This window comes from Aquila chrysaetos, chromosome 16 (genome assembly GCF_900496995.4).
Source record: "Aquila chrysaetos chrysaetos chromosome 16, bAquChr1.4, whole genome shotgun sequence".
Lineage (NCBI taxonomy): Eukaryota > Metazoa > Chordata > Aves > Accipitriformes > Accipitridae > Aquila > Aquila chrysaetos.
The window spans coordinates 16,593,387-16,609,124 of record NC_044019.1 but is presented as its reverse complement, the minus strand read 5'-3'; the positions used below and the strand labels follow the sequence as shown (position 1 = coordinate 16,609,124).

General features: G+C 38.8%; 1 protein-coding gene across 11 annotated transcripts in view; it reads right to left on the bottom strand.

The window, feature by feature from the left end:
* Positions 1–287: 287 nt before the first annotated feature.
* The window catches only part of TUB (TUB bipartite transcription factor), a 172,512-nt gene continuing 157,061 nt past the window's right edge, over positions 288–15,738 (bottom strand). For 6 of the 11 annotated variants that reach the window (XM_041129075.1, XM_041129079.1, XM_041129076.1 and 3 more), the window contains 4 exons: positions 14,355–14,453; positions 13,781–13,952; positions 12,541–12,666; positions 3,220–10,019 (listed from right to left, as the gene is read on the bottom strand). In XM_041129075.1, coding sequence (XP_040985009.1) covers positions 9,985–10,019; positions 12,541–12,666; positions 13,781–13,952; positions 14,355–14,453 — 432 coding nt within the window. In that variant the 3' untranslated portion in view covers positions 3,220–9,984. Of the gene's footprint in view, positions 2,635–3,219; positions 12,667–13,780; positions 13,953–14,354; positions 14,454–15,738 lie in introns of those variants that run through there. The other 5 variants (XM_030038307.2, XM_030038308.2, XM_030038309.2 and 2 more) reach the window with 2 other exon arrangements.

Sequence of the window (15,738 nt, the reverse complement as noted above, 5' to 3'; positions counted from 1 at the left end):
CCAGAATAACAAAAGAGTTTCTTTAAAAAATTTACTTTGTAAAAGCATGTCCTTTCAGGTTTATCTAAAACTCTGTCTAGGTCTGAACAAAAATGAGATGCCTGGCTGCTCGAAACGGGTCAAGAGAGTCTTGTGTGGAAAAAAACGTAATGTATTACAGGCATTATGAAAAAACATGACTGGTTAAATATTAGTTCTCAAGATTAAGACATTTTTTGTCAATTTTGATATTTTCCTCTCTTTAAACCCCATATAAAGGAAATCTAGACCATAACATAGTCAAATTCTACTGTATATCATTGGTTTATTCAAGAAAGGCAAAGAGATGAATTAGATGATGTTTACTGTGAGAATAAAAAAAAACCCCACAAAACCCCCTAACTAAACTGCTTTTTCATTTTACAGGGACAGAAACATTCATGTAGCACTTAAAATTTCTACTTCTCAAAGTTTAAATAAACAAGTCAGAAACAAAGGTATATTTTAATTTAGAGGCAGATACAGTCCCAATACATTCTAAAATAGGTATTTCTACAGCTGCTCCCAAACACTGGATCTTTCAGACTGTCATTAGTTGGATGAAAACAGTGTTGGGAAATACAAAAACAGTTCAGTGTCTACTAGGAACTGCCAGAAATTAACCACCTCAAAAGTATTTACTTTCTGAGATACTTCTAAAGGTGTATTGAATTACAAAACATCCTCCACAGATGTTTTTTCCCTTGTTCCCCTACTTGAGTATAAGAAATTGTTCAAAGAGGAGAAACAAAAGCCTCAGTCTTTAATGATGGGGTATGGATTGACTCACTGCGTGGATCAATCCCGCTGATAAGTCAGCTCAAAGCAAAAGGAAAAGCAGATGGCTATCTGTAATAGATACAGACACTTACATGGAGAGCATTTAAGAGAAATTTTTTAATCTTTTCCACAGGAAGATTTCACTTGTCCAAAATTATTTTAAAAGAGGTTTCAAGTAACAGACTCTTTCAGAGATATTTTGCAATAATTAATGCCAAGACAAATTAATATCATGGTTTAAGCTATCAGTATGAACAGTGGGAAAGAAGGCTGAGTAATCCCCAGATATCACCAATAGAAATTGTTTAAGACTACGTACATATGTATATGCATGTGTGCACAGCACAAATGTTTGCACATCTAACATTGGAAGATGTTGGGAAAGTCATAAATTAAACCCACTCCTAATACTGAGAATCCTGCCACACTGGGCAGGTATGTGTGCCCCCTTTATACTTTGTATATAGCTGCCAGATGACCTTATTTTCCTGTCACTGAGTACAGGATGGTTTATTTGAAACAAACTGTTAGTTTCAGTCACAAGAAAAGAATTTTACACTTTTAAGATACAAACAAAATTAACAAAGCTCCAATATTTGTCTTTTTTCATACATGTTTTACAGTAACCCACTGTAAGAGGTTTGTTTCTTGCAGACCTTGTTTCTTAGGGAAACTCCCTGTGTGATTTGCTACTTCTTTTGCAGGGTCAGTTATCCACTATTACCCCTTAAAACACGTGCAATTATTAGCAACATTTTGTTTTTCTAAATGCCCTGTTTAGTTGCAGTAATGCCATCACAGAATTTGATGGCACATTTAATAGAAAAGGTCAACTTCTTCACCAATAGATGTTTTAGATTCCCCTTTGAATGTGAACAAGGCTTCACAGCATGTACGTAAGAGCAAAATTCGGCCTCCCTTCCAAATCCAATTTTCTGAAGTATTCATGCCAGTAATGCCCAATTTTTGAGATCCAGCTAAGCCCACTTTTAAACACAGACAGATGAGGAAACACTAGGACTCTTGTAGAGACACACAAGTGTGGCATTACGGAGACACAACAGAAGTTAGAAAGAAATGTTCAGTTACACCAGCAGGCTTTGGATTAGGCCCTAAGTAGAAATATATGGGTGAAAATGTCATCATGAAGACGTAAATCAAGCTGTTTAGGAGAGAAACAACCGGTCTGGGCAGAGTTCTTACCAATATAATGCAACATGAGCGGTGACCGCCATAGTCCATCAATGAATACTGAAATCCATTGCTCACTCTAAGCGATGCCAAGCAGCGTGCCAATTCTCTGGCAAGAAATCACCCTACTGTCATTCCCCAGCACTTACTACTGCCTTGCCTGCACACTGGAGTTCCTCCAGTCTGTAAATGTTTGCTTCTCTGTAACTGCACTCCTTGGATTGCATGTTCCTTTTTTGGGGCTTAGGGCTCAATGTAGTGCAAGTATAATAAGGAAGGGTTATCTTCTTACATGCAATGCAAACACGTGGGAAGTTCAAATAACTTAGAGCCACAGGTCCCAGTTTTTGCCTTCAGGAGAAACTCTTTCTTCAGGATTAGGAGAGCTGTATCTTAATGGCTTCGGTTCTGCGGTTACTTTGCTAAGCCTCCATGCCCGTCTTTGCAGCCGTGTCCTCTGACTGGTGACAAGCACACAGGGTGGGAAACAGCACACGGGGAAAAACACGCACTGTTACATAGCAGGATGACAGTAAGCACATAATAGTTGCACTGCTTAGTGATAAACCCATCTGTAATAAACCCGTTGTGTGTGTTTTTCTTATATGGTGGCTGCTTGCATGAATGCTAAGAGGGGCTCTTGTCCTCCAGATCCAGGCAGATATAAAGGAAGAAGAAAAAGAGAAAGGAAGATTATTTTCCGAGAAACAAGCATATCGCTGATGGGCACTGTAAAAATAAACCTAGTTATACTGGCATCATTTACACCATGCTCCTAGCATCAAGCTCTGCTATACTAGTAAAGCAGTTGCTTTCAGCATACAGTCCCCAGATCCCTGGCATCCACAAAATCCAAAGAAGAAAGCACACTGTTGTCAGGAAGCTTAAATTCATCATACAGATGGCAATAAATCAGAGCACTGAAAACCACTGTGGTAGAAAAAGAGAACTTCAGAAACATGGCCTCCAGTGCGTAGGTGCTGAGCTTTGCAAGTACAATTCAAGGAGCCAACTGTTAGAAATGCCGTACTATAAGTCATAATTGCCACCTTGAGAATACAGAAGGGTGAATCCCTTTACATATGTTCTCCAGTATCTTGGTCAGAAACCTATTCAGCACTTCAAAATTCACCAACAACCTTGAACTGCGCAATGGGATGAATACCCCCGCTGAGGATTATGCAACCGGAATTGAAGGCCACCCTACTTGGAAATGAGAACATATACACAGGGCTTTAACACACTTTAATTCACAGACATTAACTTTATAGGTTTCACTGACTTCACTTTCTGGAGTGTTTCCATATGGAAAAACCTGTACGTGTTTGAAACAAGAGAAAGTTATAGATGGAAAAAAAATATCAGGGAGCTTAAAACAAAACAAGGAAATTGTAGTAACACAGATTACTAAGAAGCTGAAAAGCATCTACCACCTGCCAAGAAAGTATTTGAAGTGATACTAAATAGGGATTCATCCTCATGGATTTGTGCTATGTAGTCCAAAAGACAGAATAACCAGTGCATTTGAAAGCAGGTTTCTTTTTTAAAAAAAAAAAAAAAAAAAAAAAGAAGAAGAAAAGAAAACCAACAACAAAACCCCTTGTCATAGTGTCATTGAATTCAGTAACTCTTGAGGATCCGTCATAGTTTAAGAGCCATATTCCACAATCAGCTTTTTAGGATGACATTGTTACAAATCTTCTAAGAGTAAGCATCACTGCTGTAGCCCTACTTTAAACCAGAAGTTAGAATTCACAGTACACAGCATTTTTATATTTGCAGCCTACATTATGAGACACTGAATGTCCAGATAAATACAGTTAGGGATGAAATACAGCCGCATTGATTTTTTTACTTGGGAAAAAGCGGGCCTGATTTAAGTTATTTGCTGAGCAACTTTTCAATTCCTGACACTTGCACAGCACCCTCATGTTTGTTCTGGGCCATCTTTATAAATTAATATGCATGAAATTTGATTTTGGTGTAATTTCAATTGCCTGATGAGAACTCTCTGTAGTAATGTGGTTTGGTTTTCCAGTATTCCAAACTGAAGTGAAACAGTTTTATTCTTCACAATGAAGTTCAAAACAGAGACCCTCTGTCTACTAGTTGGTCACCCATGGCAATAGCTAGAACACAGGTTTAGGGACTAAGAACTTAGTTCTAGTGCCAGCTCTAAAAATTACTCTTTGTTTCTTTGTCTGTTTGCTTTTATAAACCGCAAATTAGAGCTTCACTGCCATCAAAAGGATACTAATACTTACCTGCTGCTCCTGAACTGCTGTAAGGCTTTACTAGCTGACATGTAGCATCTTTGTGAAGTATTTTTAGTCTGTGGATGTTTGTTAAGGCTGGTATTTACTAACCTAATCACGGATTGGCCCCAAGATGGAAGATACTGCAATAAGAATAAAAGTATCAGCATACCCGCCCCCCCCCCCAAAAAAAAAAGAAAGTGGTGCCATTTTGGTGAGAGAGGGCTGTATCTTTGGACCAGGTCCTCAGACTGTGTCCCAGATGTAGTATGCAACAGGGTATCACAGGATGTTTCATGGCACACACTGCTCTGCCAGTAGTAAGATTCCTGGTTGGAAAAAAAGCCGTCTGTCAATCCAGGCACATAGCACTAGAAGTTAATGATTTTGCCTAGAAATCCTGGGTTTTTTTCTTAGATGAAAACTTTCTATTTTTAGTATCAAATACCATATCTCCACATGTAAGGCAGCAGAAAATGAGGCAGAGACTTTAGTAGAAAACACTGCTCTATTTGTGTTTAGCACTGGAAGTACTGACCTTCAGAAATAAACGTAGTGGTGCACAAAAAAGCAGTATCATAAGGCAAAACACAAGGAAAGCGTATTAGAATAGCTATGTTGTGTTTTTCCAGCAGGACTATCAAGCACTGCTCACACGTCAACTGAGAAATTGCTGGAAAAAGCAGCTACCTCTCAACAAAATCAACTTGGTACACCTATAGCGACTTCAGTGACTATTTTCTTTGAGCTCAAACTACATCTTTGAAAACGTTTTCAGAATAGCTAAAAAATACCATAATGTTTAAAGACACATCAGGATCAATATAGTTCTAGCCAGCAAGGACAGGAGATTCTCCCTAGGGAAGAGAACAGGATCATAACAATTGGGTTATCTTCTGATGTCCCCAGACTGGAATGAAAATCTCCTTTTACAAGGTGCCAGAGCTCACCAACTTGTTTGAACACTGAACTTCATAGCGTGAGCAGTGCCCAAAGCCCACTGTCACAAAACATACTCTGGTTTTGTGTACTTGTGAGATTTTCTGCACTGGCAAAATAAGCAGTCTCATGACATAATTTTCCAAGACATCAAGACTAAATGTCTGATAAAATTACACTTGCCTAGACAGTAAGCACAGCCTTTAAAAACAATTAAATAAATTCAAAGGAAGTGAAAATATTCCCAGTTATTTGGTAAGTCAACATAGGAAAGGTATATGATTTCTTACGTGATGTTCAAGAATGCCTAAGAGAATTGGGAAGTGCACTCCTGTTACGATTGTGGACATCCCATCACTTACTGTGTCCTCACCACACTGACAGATTCCTGCAGCCAAAGTCTGGCAGTCTGCATAGGCCAAACTCTATTCTGCTTGCACAGACGGAGCTGCAGGACCAGGAGCTTACTGCTTAAACGAGAGTTCAAACTTCAAGACAAGCTTAAGGAAAGACAATTTTGAACAAATAATTTCCTTGTAATTTCACCCAATCTGTAAGCATTAAAATCAGCTAGATTTTAATGTTAAAATCGATAAAAATGTTGATAAATTACAATCTGTTACTTTGAGAGAGTTCACTTCATAAATTACTGATACTTCTAATGGCATTGTGCCAACTGGGATAACCTCAGTAAGAAGCCACAGATATAGGGTGAAATGTGAGAAACAGATTGCATTGTAAACATCCTATGTGAGTATAAAGGTAGTCATAAATCATGAGACTCATTGTTTTTAAATCAGATGTGCGTGACAGAGTCAAAGTCTGCAGCATCAACAGTTTTGAACAGCTGAGTCACATCCAAGGAAAAAAAAAACAAAACAGAAGTACAAAAAGGCAATTTGCAGCACAATCACCGAGGGTCTCAGTTTGCTACATAAAAGCATAAATAGGTGGTTGCATTAACTGAACCTCTGCAACGTGTTCAGGAATAATAGTTTTAAAACAACTGATGGTGCAAACTAAAACATAACCAACAACACATCACTGTGAGAAGGAAAAGGGTATCAGATGGTTTGTCCTTACTGTGTTTTCTGCACATTTAGTGACCAAAAATGACACAAGGTAAAAAATTCAAGCCTCACCAAAATCATTGACAAGATTTCCACAGAATTCAAGAGTGTCAAGATTTTATCGTAAGAAATTGGTTAGCTATTCCGTTTCTACACAGGTGGCAGAAAACTGTTCATATTTTACTGTGGTTCGTTCAGTGAGAATTAAATAAGGTACTTAACACGCCAACACCACCTGCCATCCACCAGCCTCAAAACACTCCTGAGAAGCCTCTCAGTGGAACAGGGACAGACACAGGCAGGTCCGAAAACTATTATTTCCATTCAACTCGTTGGAACTGAGGCACAAAGAGGTTACAAGATTTGCACAAAGTCACACAGTCAGCTGGGATTAAAACCCAGGTGACCTGATCCCCAGGCCTGTGTTCTAACAGCTGTTGGACCGCCTAAAAGACTAGGCTGATTTTAACACAGGTTTGCGACTCTTCAGGACTTTTTTTGCATGCAAGCAGTACCTAAGCACAGAATAGATGCAGGAGTACTTGCTGGGTTCTGACTCTCAAGTAGGACTTCATTCGAGTTCATGTGCTAGCAAGCTTTTGTCAGAGTAATTTTCACACTGCCATTGTAGACTTAAATAAAACCATGATAAGCTTTCAGTGTTATTGCATAATCCAATTATAAAAGGAATAGGAAGGGGTTTTTTTCTCAAAAACGTAAGCGTAAGTTTTCTGAACTCTGTCCTCCTAAAGCAATTTAGCAAACCAGTGTACTGGTTCCATTAAACAGTTTTAAGAGAGCCAGTTAATTCAAGTCTTCTCAGTGAAGGTATGGATAAACATACCCTTACTGAAAAAGAGGAATCTAAAATTTCCAGGCAGTTAAATAAAATACAACATATAAAATAAGTTTTAATGCATTTTCATCCAATATACAGGCATTTGTGAGTATCAGCTACTGAGCTATAGTTCATAGCAAAATACCAAAACATCGAGATAGTTGTGCAAATCCTTTTCTTAGTTCCTTCACGAGCCACAGAAAGAACTGAAAAATATCTACGCAATTAATTTCAAACACTTACAGAGCAGAACCCTGGAAGGTACATTTCATACATGAAGAACAACAGAAACCCGTTTTCATTAAGTAGCACATACAAGAGAAGCCTACAGCTACAGTTAGATTAATTCTAGTGCAAGATTTATATGTATAAAACTACTTTCTTCTAGTAATCAAAATGAGGCCTTTTGAGAAATCTGAGTCATCAGCCCATAATTCTAATAAAGGTGACCGCTGCTTTATCACATCTGCTGTCCTTATTTGCCAAGCAAAGATATTTTATTGGTGAACACATACTGCTCTAAAACCATGAAAAATCTTGCAAATGTTTTAGGAGAGCAATGGGATAGTATTGGGGAACTAGTTAGAATGCCACACGATCAAACCCAGAATCTTTCCTCTGACACCTGCCACACACCAGGAGAAACTCTTTGTGCCCAAAACACCAGGCAAGCCCCTGTCCTATCCTACTAAAATAACCAAAGAAAAAATATTCTGATACTGGTCTAGAGTCATCATCTCTTCAGGGCAAGAACACGTTTGCCATGTGACATCCAGTCCTTGTTGTATACATATGTGAAATCACTAATAAATTAATAATAAAATTTGTAAAAAGCTAAGATACAAGAACGGGAGTGATTTTCTATGCTAAGGTCTGGGTTGATTTCCTTCTTTTTTAATGGGCAACACTCAGGTAGGGTAAGATTTTTGTAGGTAGAAAAGTACGTCTAATGCTCAGTACTTCTAGAGACCTCACCGATGTCTCTGTTTGTTGAAAATCCCTCCTTTTGTTCATCAAAAGGGAGCAAAAAACCAGAAAGTTCAAATTGATGGCATTGGTTCACCATGACCAATAAAACTCAGTGGTGTCATTTGACTCCACGATAATGTTTCCTGACCATGCAGCCAGCAGGTTTTATTACAGAGCCCTTTTCACTAAAGCTCCTTCAGTTCTAGTACCTCATGAGGACAGCCAGCTGGGAACTCCTGCACTATTGTAAGGCAACTTGGATAGTGAGAGATTTACCTAGTAATTATTACAAAACCATTCTCACAGACTTCTTGGCATCAGAATTTGTAACGGTGGCCTACAACATTACTATTTTATGTGCCATGTATTATCCTGCAAAAGGAGTGATGTCTAGCTTTTAAAAAATAAACTCTATTTTAGGGCACCAACACTCTTCAGCTCACAAAATCACTTTCAACCTTTTGAAAAAGGAAAAATAAGGCAGGACTACAAAGGGAATCTGTTTAACAGTCTGCCTCCAGGCTTGTGGACAGTTCTGCTCATTGATTTGCAACCAATGGTTTGGAAACTCTAGTAACCAAATATTTACTGAGAAAAATTCTGATTATATTTTAGGCAAGCTTTTTTATCTGCTACCTTTTAATGTGTTAATTTACTCTACTGAAAAGCCAAAGGGCCAAATTCAGCCCTCTGATAAGGCTTCTATTATAAGAGCATCACTGGATGTGCACCAAAGGCATTATTCATCTGTGGAGAGATCACTGAGTAGTAATGTTGTCAAAATAAACACTTCCAAGTTGCACATCCTTGAAGAAAAGATAAAGGGATTGTGAAAAGAATAAGAAGGAACAGAACATCAGAGATAAATAAAATTAGATAAAGGGCCAGGAAGAAACTGTTTGATGTAAACAGAGTGACAAGTTAGATTAAGAACTCTCATTAAAGCATGCAGTATTTGCCTATAAGCAATTCAGGCAAGGAATTTTGTTTACAACTCTCTGCCAAAATCAACAGCAGATGCAAAAAAATCATCAATATTGGGATTTTAAATAATATTAAAACTACTGCATCCAAATACTCACTAGGGCTATGTGAAGGAAATACACAGCTTGGTGCCATTATATGCTCTGTCACACTGAGTAAACAAGGTTATGCCCTGTTGCACGTTGACATGCAGGCCCTGCAGAAGCTACTACTAATATGAATGCGCCACTAATTACTCCTGGGTTACTTTAGTATTCATATATATCTGAAAATATATACTGGTGCCAAGATTTTATTGCTGGTGTGGAGGAAAATCTAACCTTGTGAGGACGGTGTAATCTCAGGCATGACTGTACATTAAGACAGAACCTGCTGTGACTTTACCAAGTTAGGAAAACAAATTTGGAGATGAGCTGGAAAACTTGTGATATCGCCTTGCATTGACATGCAGTAGTGACCTTCACCAGCAAATGTCCATCAGAAATTATATAGATGCTAAATTAAAAGCAACTGCTTCCGGAGCAGATGGCAATGGTCAAGTGAATCAAAATAATCCAGTACCTTGCTCAACAACAGTGAGGAATTAGGGTTTTGGCAAAGGCCACTAGGTACAAATCCTACTGTAACTGAACCAGATTTAATGAGAGCTCCTCATTCCTCTTACCCCCTGGTTAACATCTCCCTGTAAGTGACCTCAATTTATGGTGGGGTATTTTTTCTTCAGCAGCTTGTTGGCTGATGTCCCTGTATGATTCTGTTAAGATGATGGGAATTTGAGTCACCACTTTCCTCCTGGCATGCTTACAGGTTAAAAAAATACCTGGCTGGGAAGAACACGCAGTGAGAGTGAAGTTACACAATGTGCTGGCAGCAAAACTGTCCCAAGAAGCTGAACTCTCTGCCTTTCCCCAGCCCCTCATTCTCACCCTTGTGCAGGAGTTCACTGCACATCAGCTTCCTTTTCGTGCCAATTCCCTGTGGGGACACAATGCAAGTCAGACTATTGTTATGATCCGCATTAAAAATAACCCTTCCTAAACCAACTCCACTACTAAAGCTAACAGATTGTATATTTGCACCATAAGACACTTAGTTCCTTTGACACAGTTGTGTTGTGCACAGAAAGAGGCAGAAGAACTATGTCAGGTGCTATTTTCTCAGGCTTTAAAGAAAACATATGACTGGCAAGCCACAGAATTAAAGCCATGCAGAGTCAACCATTCCCATGCTGCAGAGTTCTGGAAATCCACATCATGCCCAAATACCAGCAGTGGGAATTCCTGTCTGTTTCTGCAGTAGTCTAAACAAAAAATTCTGGTTATCATTGGAGCTAGTTTTTAGAGACTGACTTGAGGTAACCAAAGGCCTAAGGGCCTTCTCTGTCAAAATCCAAAGTGAGATCACAGATGGGGATGTGAAGTGGTGGGAAAGCACCAACTACAGGGGAAAACAAAGCATCCATGTGCAAAGCCTAAGTATCACACTGCGGCTCATGACTCATCATTTTGATCATTCATTGAGGGAAATGACTGCTCATTTCTCTCAAACAAAAGGTGTCTTTCCGTTTTATACCACTACGTGGAAAGGCTTCTTGTAAAAAGATTTGACAAAAATGACAGACCCTCCTGTTATTTAAAGATGACATTTGACAGGCTGAGTCCATCAACAAAACACTGTTCAAAGCCAGCAGACTTTTTTCCATAAATTTTAAAAAGGATTAGAAAAAATGCTGGCAATTACTTATTTCCATCTCTTATCTGAAATTTCCTTGTCTGTATACGGGGAGGAGACCTGAAGGCAAATGTGAAGAAGAGAGCATTTTTCTTTTATTAGTTGAAATTATGCAGTCCAAATGGCACAACCTCTCCTTATGGCATATCCTCTATAGTCAAAAATGGACTGACAGCTATGAGACAGGCAGATCTGATCTCAATTTCTCATTACATAAGCTTTGGTTGTGCAGTGCATGAGTCTATAAATATAGAGTAAAAAGGAGGATCTGAATACACACAGTATAAAACGCAACTACTTCTTCACTCACATTTCAATACCCTTCTGGTGAACTACGTACAAATTCTACTACTTTGTGTGCTGTTTAGGATAACGCTGTACAGAACAATGGCAGAAAGATTCGTTACTTTTAAAGGTGTTTTACAGTGTGCTTTCAGTTGCAGCTTTTGGCTTTTGAGATGCTCAGAAGAGAAGAGAATGGCTTGTTCTTTGCTTGTGTTTTGAAATGGTATTTGTTTATATATTCCAGCTAAATCAGGAAAAACGAAACAAAAATCCACACTATTTTAAGCTATTCTGTGTCCTGCCAGTGTCTCATTTGTATGCAGTCTACACTAGATTTGCCTAGAAGGATTTAGCTCAGTAGCTGGCACGTTTACATTAGAGAACAACATACAGAGTTTCAATCGATATCAAGCGTTCTTACAATGGGAAATAAATATGAAAAGTGGTTGTTGCTTAAAGTTCAAAAAATACAATCAACAAATTGTAAAATCACAAAAGGCCAGACAAATTTAATAAAATATTTCCATTTACCTTCCTCAGCTTTACACAGCCTGTTCAAAATAATAAGATTCTCTGTGGAGAGCCTTTATCCAACTGTTTATATCACTTCATACAAAATATGTGTTTGAATTACCACAGCAATACAAGGATATAAATTCCCAACACGCGACATGCCAAATTCAACTTAAGTTATGCTTTCTTGGCATCTAGACGTTTTCCTTTTCCTTTTCTGTATTCCAAATACATTTTCATTTGAAACAAATTAAAAAGCACATAGATGTTAAAACATAATGACAGCTTAGAATTCAAGTGACTTGTGCAACATTGTTTTGTGCTTTCTACTTCTCCATTTCCTCCTACTGCAATTAAAATTCATCATGCCCTACTACATATACAATAGCAATGCATCAAGTTCAGTCCAGTATGGGTTTTCAACCTTCAGACTTGGCTTTATACTACACGAGATCCTTGCACATTCAAAAAAGTGCATCTTTTTTGTGATCTTTCCTTTACGCTTGATGATGTGAAGCTCTGATTAGTCGATGTAGGAATGCAACCTTGAGGTATGATTGCAGCCTCAGAATAATTCTTAAATGTAAGAAGAAATTTTTTGAGCGTGCACGCCCTTTCTGGATTTAAAAAAAGACACCGTTATAATGGTGCTACTAGAGCCACGGTACAGTACATCATGGCACATCTCCATAACATAATCAAGGACATGAGATAGAACTTCTATTTACACAAACTTGATGCCACTTCCAGAAAAATATGACAGAAAAAAAAGGAAAATATTATTTCCTGAATGTCCTGAATTTTTAGAAGATTCCTTTTATGTTCTCTTCCGCAATAGAGTGGTCCTCCACAACTGCATTTTCCCTGACCTGTTTAGTATGGACCATAAGTGACAGTGGCAGGAATTGGGAATCACATGGCAAACTGCTTCCTTTGAGAGGATGCTCACCCATGCCCCTTTACTCACAAGCCAGCTTGCTGTCAAAACTTGAAAGGGCAATAGCAAAGGCTTGTAGTGCGCACATTGGGTAGTTGTAGTCCATGGTGAACACATCCTCAGCCACGCGGCCAAACTGCATCACTATATAGTCAGCTGCAAGAAAGGTCATAAAAGGTGACAAAGCATTATTTTTGTTTGCAGCCCTTACTAAGTACGTACGCATTCAACATCATCCTCTGGCCACTTCAACAAAATACAAACAAAACATGCTCACTCATCAAACTTCACAACACTTATTCATGCAAGTGGGTGTGCTGATATCAGAGGGAGAAGCAAGGATAGCTTGAATGAGTAACAGCTGAGTGATAAAGGATTGCAAGACTTGTTACTCAAGAGGAAATCTGAGCCTCATTCACAGTTTGAAATGTTTAACTGCAGAAGCAGGTATAATTGTTTCACTTTATAAAATGCAGCAAATGCATACACCAATGTTTCAAATTCAAGCGTTTCTCTTGGAGAATGGCACAGCCATTTTCACCAGTTTCCAATATTCTCCTGCAGTCTAAGCATGGCACTGGTGTAGCCCAGTGCTCTCCAGCACCTAGTGACTATGCCTGCCTAAAGCAAGCATAAAGTGGGGCACTATCACTCTGCTCCAGCACTTGTCTTTATCCCTGCTCCAACAACTGTACCTAAGCTTGAGAAAAAGGGGGGCTGTACATTGCTGGCAGAAAGCAGCACATCGGTAAGGTCCTAGTGATGGTGTGAAAGGCAGTCCTGACATTTTCAGGGTGTCCTGTAGGGCTAATGCTACAAAGACTAGTAATGGCAAAGTCGATGTGCAGTGGGACCGGTCTGACTGCCACTATCTCCAGCTTGGCAGCACGTGGGGACCACAGTGAACAAAAAAAACCAAGGAAGGATTGTGTGATACAAGTGCTTGAGCAGAGTGATACTGCCCCACGGTCCTGCTGACTGGAAGTACCGCAGCTCTAAGAGCAGAAATGACTCTAAACTGTTGCTCAGTTCACAGGCCAGGCAGCCAAGGAGAAAACTTAGATAGCGCACAGCAGAATCACTTGCCTCAAGCATGAGCATTTAAACACCCAACTTGCATCAATGTCATGGCCACAAGGCAGAGCAGCATTAAGTTGGATCCGCATAACTACATTAAACTCGCTCAGGTAACAACAGTAAGGGCAGAATCACTGTCAGGCTGTGTATGCAGTACCGCTTCTACGCATTACAGACAGCGAGCTATACTTACGATCGTTATCATGAATAATTTGGAAGTTTTTCACTGAGGCCTGTGTGACTCGACCATGGAAATTTAAAACATAGGACTGGGTGTCATCATTCCAGACTGGTGTTTTGTTATGCAGCTCAATGACACTCTCTGTATTTTTGTTCTGCCATCTTGCAAGAAGTGTCTCATGTTCCTGCACACACCACAGATACACGCTTCAGTTTAACACTCTCACAAGACAAAAAATAAATTCACACGCACAAAAAACCCATTCATAAATCCTAGTCCAGAGACTAAACTGTCACCCTCAAAACAGCATCATCAAATGGAACAGAGAACTCTGAGTTTCTTAACGCGAATGTGCGTTTAAGTCCTTTCTACAGCTTGGAAAAGGTTAGTTGTATCTTTTGTTACCAAAACACATTATTATTTGTAGTGCTTTTGTGAGTCACAGAACTAGTCACACATCCCATTGTTCTGCAATTGTTCAAATGCCATTTTTTTTAAACCTCTATACCTTCAGAAATGCAAAAAAACAACTCTAACTGAAAAAGAATTCAAGTAATTTTTATCGTTGGCTGATAGTATGACTTACATTTCGTGGCCTGATGGAAACTCTTTCGTGGTCCATATTCATTCCTGGTATGATCACACTCATTTTACGAGGTCCTTTAAACCCCAAGACATTTGTTTCCTAAAAATGTTTAGAAAAGAGTTCATCATGTTCTGTATTTTTAAAGTTAATTTCTTCAACAGAGATACACAGTGGCAGCCCAGGGAACTTACTTGCTAGTCAACTCAAAAAACATCTTGAAACTCCTACCTTCCCTGGTACTGCCAAACATTCTAGCTTTGTCTTAGAAGCTCCGACAACAGGAAAAATGGAAATAGAGAGGTTTCCAAAAACAATCCTAGCATTGGCTGCCAGCAACCTTAATACAATTAAAAAAAAAAATAATCCCTTTGTTAAAGAAGGATATGAACTAACCAGATTGCTTGGCTACTGCTAGGTCCCAAAATAAAGTAGTTGTAATTTAAAAATCATAAAATGCAGTCACACATTTTGATGAGAGACAAAATTAAATATATGGTACCAACTCCATTTAGTCCAGAGCCAGCACAAAAGCAAACAAGAAGAAGCTGCCAGTAAGAGCATCTGTTAGCAGTGCTGTGGTTTTCAAAGTCTTCAGATAATGTTATGCTTAGAGATGAGCATGGTAAAAAACAAACACATTAGCATGAATGCAAATTTTCGAGCTATGAAGGCAGGGAAAATAAAGAAATAACATGGGCCGCAAAAATAAATCCATGGACAATACAGGTGCTTCCATTAAACATGATCTGATGCCTTTCTGACCAGCTTTTCACAAAAGCGCTCCAGTATTGCACTATCCTTTCAAAACACAATCACTAAAATCTAAATACACCTAAAGTCTTATTTTTATCTGAGGCTTTCTTTTTTTTTTTTTCCACAGAAGCATCTAGGGCCAAGTATTTCAGTAAGTCATCATCTACTTTTGAAAATGTAGGGGACGATATTTTGCAATCCACTCAGTAAAACCTGATTGCCTATTTTAGCAATAACTCCAGTAAATGAAACAGTGACACCTCTGAAAGTCCATCTCCTCGTGTTTTGTGCTACTTTTCTTTTTTTTTTTCCAGTCACATGCATTTTTTCCCCTCTACCCTTCCGAAGTGAAGGGCTGTGGACACACACTAAAGAATCTCATGAAGGAAATTCCCATTGGCGCTATTCCCAGCAACATACCACAAGATGCCAAGAGCTGGACACCCAAACTGGGACATTTAGAAGTGATGTACTCAGATGTCTCTGCTTTTATATATTTAATTAAAGCATCCTGATTTTAAGGAACACTGAACTTTTTAAACCGTCTCTACTTTTGCACATAAAAATCCATGCATCTCAACTCACTAGAAACATCTGAAAATACCCGCCTAAAATTTACTCATGCAGAAGT